Genomic DNA, 10,170 nt, shown 5'->3' with positions numbered 1-10,170 from the left:
CCTCTTTTTTTTTTTTTACCTCCCAGAGTTCAGAATGTGAAGCCAATGAAGTCCCTGACGATAAGGCATTAATAGGCTTTGCTCAGTTAACAATTTCTGACTGATCCAAGAAAGGGGGCTCCCTTCGAAAGCGGAAGCCACGAACCTCGGCAAGCCTTCGACAGCCGGCCCGGCCTGTGGTGACTCCCAGGAGGCCAAGCACCAACAGTGATGAGATTTGTTATCAAAAGTGGATCTTTAGGATTTTCCGTGCTTTTTTTTCCGTCTGGGGCTAGACTTGGCCTATGCGCCTAACATGCATCGTATTCCTTGGTTTTAACTTTTACTTTTTCTTAACATGTATACAGTATTCTGTGATTTATTAGAGGATGTTTTCCTTTGCAATTTCCATCACACACACTGAGATTAGTGTCATTCTTTGTCTTACAGTGCAATGCATTTTATTCAGAGATTATCTTAGCATGGTAAGCTGCGTGCAGAGCCCACTTCTCTTGATTATCAAAACAATTGTGAATAAGGTTTGGCTTTGTTGACTGGACATTGTATTTATTAACTGGAAGGAAGCATTAGCTGCTGTACATTGTCTTTCAGAATCTGCTGAGTTAATCAAACATCATTTTCTGTGTGCTCGCAAGTATACTCTGTGCAATGTAAGGAAAGGCTTAGATGCAAGAAGAGCTGAGAATATGTTTACCATTTTATTCAAATTATCAGAGCATTAAGAATGAATATTTCAAAATATTTAGCAAGTTATTTACTCTGGATTTAGTTAACTACTGAGTAACACAAAGTCTTTGCTTGTTCCAGATTCTAGTTTTCAAATCTGGCTGCTTGAAGTTCTAAATTGTGTTCCTTCAGGAAGTAAATTATTCGCTAGTTGTAAATTCTCATTCAGAAATCCGATCTTCTGGGAAGAAAATTTGTTGTTTCCAATGAATATAGCCAAACCAATATTAGCATTAAAATGATAAAACCTAAAAATTGTCATGGAGTCATACAATTTTACTTTTTTTTTCTGATTTGATGTAATAGACACAAAAATGGATTTTGATTTTTTGGGGCCCATGTACTAGTTGATTTCAAATACTTCTGTTTTGTTTTGTTTTTTTATATATATGAATCCTTTGTTTATGTTTGCTAGACTTTACAATGGATGTCCAGTTTCAGGAATTTAAGTTGAGTTCAAGTGCTTCTTTGAAGCTCCAGAAAGAGAAATACATGTGTCCACCTTAAAAAGTTAGATTAATTTAAATATTTCTTTAAGCCCCTGGAAGTAAAAGAGTAAATGTAAGTAATTAAGAGATTGCTAGTTGCATTGCTAAACAGTGACACTCAACACTTGTTTGGTGAGAGTGTGTGTCTTCATTGCTCATGAATCATATCATGTCATTTGTATGGTAAATACAATATATTGTTGATAAGGAAATAATGTAATGCAGTATTCTGGATGTTGGAGTGTAATCAAGATCTTTTATTTTTGTTCCTTGTTTTTACTTCACACCACTGGGTAGTGAAACAGTTGTTATGAGACGGCCTTAAACATGCACCAATTTCAAGTAGTTAGAATAGTTGCGTTATCCAATTTAAAAGTGTTTTGGAATTACTACTCAAAGAGAAATATATTGTGCTAAATGTTTGCATGGATTCGGAATGCAATATTTGGTAAATAACCCCACAGTTACTGTAAGGTAGAGAACATGAAGACATTTAGCAAATTACGGCTTCAAAATGCAGGGGGAATGTATATTGTTGAGGGGCACAGGGCTCAGCCATTCCAGGAGGGGAGCCTTGAGCACAGGGAGTGGCCAGGACGTGGCTTACCAGTGATAGTGGAGAGGGAGCCAAAGAGGAGGGCCAGCTCTGCCCCAGGGAGGCATGCAGCCCTAGCATAAGAGTGGATGGTAAATATAGGGTTAGATGAGTATAGTTTTTCATGATACATTTCCTTATTGCATATTATGATATAATTTTTTAATATATTCTTAGAACTTTTTCAGCAGATGTAAGTTATATTTACAGTACATGAAGAAAAGATATTAAAGTAACCCTGATTGCCAAGGGTGAATTCCAATTTTTACCACAATAAACTTGCAGCTGTATGACTGTTCAAATCAGTGGATGTTGTGACTTCATAGAGACATTTTAGGCAGAGTAAAGAGTAGTCAGAAAGTTTTTGTCATTGAGTAATTCATTCCCTGTTTCGAGCACAGGATTAATCATAGGTGGCCATTAAAGTCTTGATTTTACTCTCTTTTTCATGTTTTTTTATCTTGTGGCTAACATGAAATTTTTTCATTAAATTTTCCTCCAAAAGGCAGGGCTACAGCTCAGGAACTTGATATGGATTTCATTAATTGAAAGACTACTGCTTACTTTAGTCAGTGTTTCTTAAATGTTGTTCACAATAAACATCTTGTTCTTGCCTGTGATGTGTTGATTATGATAATAGAAATGTGCTTTGAAGCCTTAAAACATGTATATGTAGTTTAAATAACAGTGATTTTTGACATTTTGAAATGACAAACTTCACAGTAGGTACTGAAGGCAGCACTGTGTTGCCAATCCAGTGCACTTCTGAGGTCTGTAGGTTATTTAAGTCTCGTAGATATAGTGAGAGCACCTGACTGAATGAGAGAACCCATGTCTTAAAACAAATGTATGGGTGCCCTGGAAGGATAGGTAGAGCATATGTGGTGCTTGTCATATTCTAGGTAATTCTCTTCCATATTTTTTCCTGACTCCAGCATTATCGTGATCTCTGCAGAATATGAATAGAACATATAAGGAGGAGCAGGAAGAGAAAACTTTGTATTTGTCCCTTTCTTCACAGTCTATATATGCGTGTGTGTGTCGTGTGTACGGGGATAGATGGTATGTATGGTGTGCGTGTGTGTATATGTGTGCGTGCGTGTGTGTTGTGTGTATGTAAATAAGTATGTATGTATATATGTATGCACGTGTGTGTGTGAGTGAGTGAGTGTGAGTGAGTGAGTGAGTGAGTGAGTGAGTGAGTGAGTGAGAGAGTGAGAGAGTGAGAGAGTGAGAGAGTGAGAGAGTGAGAGTGAATAAGTGCAAGTGCAGGTGAAAGCTAAGTGTAAGTGAGAGAAAGAAAATATGTGAGTGAGAGTTGAGTAAGTGTGCATGTAATGTATGTATGTATGTATGTATGTGTAGACACACACACACACACACACACACACACACACACACACACACACACACACACACACACACACACACACACACACACACACACACACACACACACACACACACATATTCATACATACATACTTACATACATATTCACAAACTCACTCACTCACCTCAAAATAATATATATAATATATATGTTTTATATTTATGTGTGTGTGTGTGTGTGTGTGTGTGTGTGTGTGTGTGTGTGTGTGTAATGTATGTATGTGTGTGTGTGTGTAATGTATGTATGTATGTATGTATGTGCATACAATGTATGTATGTTCATACACATATACACACAAACCCATATATAGCTATAGTAATTTTCTTTCTTTTTAATTTTTTTTATTTTATTTTTATTTGTTTTTATTTTTTTAAATTCTTCTTCCCATTGTGAGTTGTTTGAGTGTATGTATATTAGTCATTATAGAATGATATGTTGCTCATGTTAAGTTCCTCATCTGTTTATAATTGTACATACTCTTTATAGTATCAAATACACAGCGTTCATCAAGGTACCCCCCACCCCACCCCCCACCCACGCCTATCTGTCAACAGACACTGTATTCATTTCTTTTGTATAGATGATTTTCATTGAAAAATGATGAAGTGTGTTAAAGTAGATGAATTATCTTTATTATTATTATTACAGTTATTGTGACTACAATTGATACAGTTAAGGATATTCATCAGTAACCATAATATCAGCAGACCTCAGGTCTTTTTTGATACAGTTTATTATTGAAGTCAGTCAAAAGTGAAAAGCTATTTGCTGTGTAACTGGGAATATTGCTTGCTTATATGTATCGCATATTCCAGAAATGCAATTTGCCATTTATTAGCATAATTTGGACTTTTGTTGATTTTTTTCCTTATGTGGCTTGTTTTCTTGAAATGGCATTTTATATTTGTCTGTTTGCTTGATAAGGTATTTCTAGATTTAAAATAAAGATCAGCAAAGCTACTCAATTGCAATGCATGTTCTTGTGTGATATAAAGGAATTGGCTCTTGTTTCTAAAATGTTAATAATTTTAATAGACAATACATTTTTTAAAAGTCCTGAGTGTTACATGATGTAATGTAGAGCTCAAAATTTTATCTAGTGCATTATTTTTACATATTATACCAGTTTAATTTTCATAATCTTTTATTACAAATTCATCAGGAGCTGTAATAATTCCTTTTTATTTTTTCTCTGTTTATGCCCCCTTCTTTTTTATTATTCTTCACCCCATGTAAGATGTATTTGTTGGTGGCCAGTGATAGATAGGTGGCAAGGTCCGAGGGAAAACAGTTTCTGAAGCCCCTTACCGTGCGTTGGTCAAAGTAATTCCAGAGACGCGGTTTGAGGTTGGGTGCATTCTGCCATGCCAGGTGCTGCACAAAGACATTCAAAGGCTGTTGCTGCTCGTTGGATCGATAGCTCTCTTCCCTGTGGCCAGAATTTAGGGTGTACAATGTGCAAAGCTAATATTGTTCATTGATTATCATCAGTACTTTTGTTATTACTATCAGCATTTTTTTTATTTTTTTATTGATATTAATATCACTATGTAAAGTTATTTTGTCTTTGTGTGGCTCTTTGGGCTGGGAGAATTTTGTACTGGTGTTTCTTTTCTTAAAAAACTAATCAGCTACTTGTGATGAAGTATTATTTGTGATAAGCACTGCTGATCCAGAAATTCTGTTGCATACTTTTACTATTTTATATACATATTTATCAGTATCATTGTGCAGAGTTTTTTTTCTTTTCTTTCCATTTTAGCCTCTTTCTTTTTAAAGAGGATATATTAGAGCATCCCTGTGTTAGATACAGGAATCATCTACTTTTTTATTACATGTAATTAGAAGGAATCAGGAACTATTGTTACTACTAAAACCACTCTTCTTTCTTTCTTGTAACTAGCACTTAAAGAAAATATAACTTAAGTACACGAGGAATAGAAGCCATTACGCCATGTGTCTTAACAGTCACTAGCTATAATACGTACCCAGCAGGGAATGTGCCAAAGTCCACCTCACTCACCTGAGACGACCACCCATTAAATGTACACCTGAGTGCAAATTGACCGCGAAACCGAGCACTCGCTATCTGATCCATCTCTTTATCTTATCCATTGAATCTTTGGATACTGTACTTAGGAAAGCTGATCAAGTTCTCAGTCAAAACCAGAATGGACTTGGAGGTTTCAGTGACCCAACCTGCCCCAACACCAACAACCATGTTGGTAGGCCATTCTGCAGAGCGAATAGCGTTTGGTACATTTTGCACCCGGGCCCCGGACAGTTTTCCCCCTTGACTTATTCCACGTATTAGCAATTGCCTTATTTGTGCTGAGACGTGTAAGATGTATGAGTGGTTGTATATATTAAATCTGTATTTTAACAGGAGTAATAACAATATGGTCTAATTTATAAGTTTGGTATCACTGCTTGCCTTGTGTGCAGTAAATATTGGTATGGAACTATGCATATTGTACCCGTATCCACAAATTGTTTTCCATTGTTATAATTTTTTCTCTTGTCATGGATTTGGGGAGGTGTATTCACATTAATATAGTAGGTAAAATGCAAAATGTTTATTATAGTATGGAGTTATTTATTATGATTGTTATTAGAATACACTTTTGAGAAATACTGGAACTCCTGTATAAAGGTCAGAAAATGTTGTATAATTGTAAAACAGACATTTCAATATAATCTTCACAAAGAAGTGTGATTCAGTACTGTATGATTTCTGAAACTTGTGCTTATTACCTCTTGCCAGATATCATAATTTCTAGTAAACTATCTGGTCCTAACCATAGACAAATTACGTAGGGTTGCATTTCAGTGTACAACTACAACATGTACCCTAGGAAAATTCTTGTGATGAACCTATTGTAGGAAGGTATCATAAGAATCTAGGATAAAAAAATAAACAAAAAACAAAAAATGAAAAAAAATATATCAGGAGGTTACAAACCAATGTCCATATTAAATTATAAAGCCAAGATTAAGTTATAGTACATCATTAGGGCTGTGTTATTCTCATACAGTTTGTAGCAGTCCAGGAGTAAACTGGTCATGCCACATGTCCAAGTTTCAGCTACTCTATAAAGTAAAGAAGTCAAGAACACAGTGACATGATTTTTTTACCCTTTTCAATAGCATCAAGGACTCGCTAGGAGTTGTAGTTGTAGATAAAATGAATGGAATCTATGATGAAGGCATTCTAAAGCAGTTCACACTTGTACATCTCTGCAGAAGATGTACAGCTTATCTATGAGCATGTGTTTGTGAAGTATCATGGCTATATACGCATGTGACCCAAATCAAAATGCCAAAATCAAATTCTTCAAATGTCCCCCCTAATCCCTTGCCCGTTGTTGTCATGTGGGGGCTTAGGGGAACTCCCCAACCTTGGGACTCGGCCCTCGGCGCAACTAATTTTGCATGGTCTTTTTTCCCCTCCTACTTTTTCATTTCTGTCCCTTCACTAATCCCTTCTACTATCCACTTCCTAAGGTGTGAGAGGCGTTGCTGATAGTATGAAAGGCTGACTTTATGCCAGTCCTGAACGGCCTGAGGGAGGTATGGGCACGGTATTCCCCTGCTTTATACCTAGCCCTTATCCCTCAAGGGGACCCTGAGGGGTGAACTGTTTCCTCAACATACTCCAGGCTCACCATGGCCAACAATGAAGATGTTATACCATTATAAGGGGCAATGAGGTTTGTCCCTTCATCAAATAGCCCCACCAGTTCAAACTCTCCCGATTCTCTGACCCCAGGCTCTCCTTTGACTACGGCTCCGAACACTACAACAACTACCCCCTCCTTAATGCCTACTAGTACATTATCCACCCTAGTCAACACTCAATCAGCAAGAGACATTTCTACTCTCCCAACATGCTCAACTTCAACACCTCAACCCCCACAACCTTCTTCATCAATTACCCAATCCCCTCTTATTACTACTTTACAGCCTCATTGTCCACCTCCCCATAACACTACCTCCCTCAACACTACTTCCTCTTTCACACACCACCGTGCTTCTACTACCCCCATCTCTACAAAAATCTTAAATACTCTATTTATCCCAGCCAAATGGGACCGATTTTTCGTGATCCCTCCCTTAGCTCCCTACTCTGACAACACCTTTCTCTTCCAGCAATGTCTCCAAAAACAAGTAGGCAAAATATTTTCCGTAGCCGACCAGACCGTTCCCGTCTCGTCACAGTAACATCTGAAAACTAAATTATAGCATTATCAAATCTAACTGATATATATAGTAACCCCATCCCTGCAGAACCCCATCCAACCCTCAATGCACCGGAACTGTCTTGGTCTCCCCAGCAAATTGCCCTCTCTATAACAAAAATTGTGGGGAAGACTTACTCGCCTGTCTCACTGACTATGATGCAATATCAGTACAGTGCTACCCCATTCCTCCCAGAGGTCATCGTAAGAAACCCATTAACATTGCCAAAATTACTTTCCATAGACATGATCTACCCTTTAATGTTTACATCGGTGGAGAATCCCTCCCTGTCCGACCATATCATCCTCATCCCCGCCAGTACCAAAATCGTTGGCGTTTAGGACACCCAGCCAAACACTGCTGTTCCACAGCCAGATGCCCTTTATGTGCCCAACCTGGTCATACTCGATCAAACTGCGTTGCACAATCACGCACATGCACCAACTGTGGCGGCCCCTATAATGTATTTTATAGGGGCTGCCCCACCTACAAATTTGAGTCCGAAGTAGCAACTCTCAGATTCAGACTTGGACTCGCTCTACGTGAAGCCAGACAGGAAGCACGTCGACGAGGATATCCATCATCATCCTGTTCATATGCCTTCAAGAGACTTTTCTTACACATCCTCCTATACAAATTCCCAATTACCATTTTGTCTCTTCCCCACGCTCCCTTCATGTCTCGTCTATACATATCAATAAGAAAACACCTTATGTCATACCTCCCTTTCAAACCACTGTCCCTTGCACAGTTATTCGCATCTTTCTTCGCTACTGGATCACAGTGATTTCAGTCTACTTCTCCCCTTCCCATTGACTTTGTTGCTTTTGAAAATCTAATTTCCCAACTCCAACCACCTTTCCTCATAGTTGGTGATTTTAACTGCCGCCACACTCTTTGGGGTGATTCTATCACCAACTCCCGTGGCCGATCCATAGAGCGCTTCCTCTCCCCAACTGACCTTATTATTCTTAATTCAGATCGCTCCACACACTTTGATACACTTACGCAATCTTTTTCGTGCACTGACGTTTCTCTATGGACCCCTTCTCTTCATTCCCCCCCCCCAATCCCTTGCCCGTTGTTGTCGTGGAGGGGCTTAGGAGGCGGAGACTGGGACCCAATGCTGGGGAACTCCCCAACCTTGGGACTCAGCCCTCGACTCAACAAATTTTGCATGGTCTGTTTTTCCCCCTCCTACTTTTTCCTTTCTGTCCCTTCACCAACCCCTTCTACTATCCACTTCCTAAGGTGTGAGAGCCGTGCTGAAAGGATGAAAGGCTGACTTTGTGCCAGTCCTGAACGGCCTGAGGGAGCCATGGGCACGGTATTCCCCTGCTTTAGTTGTCTAGCCCTTACCCCTCAAGCGACCCTGAGGGGTGGACCGTTTCTCTCCCCAACATACTCCAGGCTTATCATGGCCAACAATGAATAACCATTAACCATTAACCATACCATTATTAGAGGCAATGAGGCTTGCCTCTTCATCAAATAGCTCCACCAATTCAAACTCGCCCGATTCCCTGACCCCAGGCTCTCCTTTGACCACGGTTCTGAACACTACAACTAATACCCCCTCCTCAATGCCTACTGATACAGTATCCACCCTAATCAACGCCCCAGGAGACATTTCTACTCCCAACATGCTCAACTTCAACAACTATACCCCCACAACCTTCTTCATCAACTACCCCATCCTCCCTTATTACTACTGTACAACCTTATTGTCCACCTCCCCATAACACTACCTCCCTCAACACTACTCCCTCTTCCACATGCCCCCGTCCTTCTACTACCCCATCTCTACAAAATTCTTAAATAATCTATTTAGCCCAGCCAAATGGGACCGATTTTTCGTGATCCCTCCCACAACTTCTCACACTTTCTGCTTTGACAACCTGTTTTCATTCCTCAAATGCATATACATCCTTCACTTGATCTAACCCCTATACATTACCTTACCCAACCTTAACCCATTTACTCGTCAATTCCTTTTCCCAACTTTGACAACTAATCACTAACTCAACCCCCCTTCACTACCATTTACTATAGTGCTACATGACCTTAGATGTCTAGCACATTTATTTTGCTTTTAACCATTAACCAATTAACCATTTCTCTTCATTTAGATTTCCATTGGTCAGTTCTAGACCACTTTCCCTATAGTGACCACTTTCCATTTCTCCTTTCTTCTACTTCATATGTACTACTTCCTAACTCCCCACACTGGTGCTATGATAGAGCCGACTGGCGTACTTTCACTTCACACTCTGCTATTCATACCCGTCCATCCTCCCTCTCATCCATTTAAGATATGATACAATGTTTCACAACTACAGCTATTCCTCGAACCTCAAGACCTTATACCTCCAAATGTGTTCCATGGTGGAATTCTGATTGCACTAAAGCGCTCCGCTACAAATGAGGCACCCCTAATCAACTATCAGCCCTTATATTCTTGAACAGAGCATCCGCCTGTCGTCGTCGTACAATCCGGAATAGTAAAAAAAATAGCTGGCGAAATTATGTTTCCTCAATTACATCCTCTACATCTATCTCAAATGTTTGGCGCCGGATCCATAAACTATCAGGCAAACATCCCCCCCCCCCCATCCAGCCCCGTCCTCCATATTCGAGATACCCTCATCTCTGATCCTCTCCAAGTTGCTAATGAACTGGGTGACTATTTCAGCCAGGTCAGTAGTGGCTCTCACCTTTCTCCACACTTC

The 10,170-nt window shown here is 39.4% G+C and overlaps 1 protein-coding gene across 14 annotated transcripts in view; it reads left to right on the top strand.

Moving 5' to 3' along the window:
• The window catches only part of LOC125043524 (serine/threonine-protein kinase OSR1-like), a 109,310-nt gene extending 106,057 nt beyond the window's left edge, over window positions 1–3,253 (top strand). For all 14 annotated transcript variants that reach the window (XM_047639653.1, XM_047639652.1, XM_047639655.1 and 11 more), the window contains one exon: window positions 27–3,253. In XM_047639653.1, coding sequence (XP_047495609.1) covers window positions 27–104 — 78 coding nt within the window. In that variant the 3' untranslated portion in view covers window positions 105–3,253. The remainder of the gene's footprint in view (window positions 1–26) is intronic.
• Window positions 3,254–10,170: the final 6,917 nt, after the last annotated feature.

The sequence above is a fragment of the Penaeus chinensis genome, chromosome 34, assembly GCF_019202785.1.
Source record: "Penaeus chinensis breed Huanghai No. 1 chromosome 34, ASM1920278v2, whole genome shotgun sequence".
Lineage (NCBI taxonomy): Eukaryota > Metazoa > Arthropoda > Malacostraca > Decapoda > Penaeidae > Penaeus > Penaeus chinensis.
Note: the sequence above shows the minus strand (reverse complement) of the source record. Positions and strands in the feature narration are given on the sequence as shown.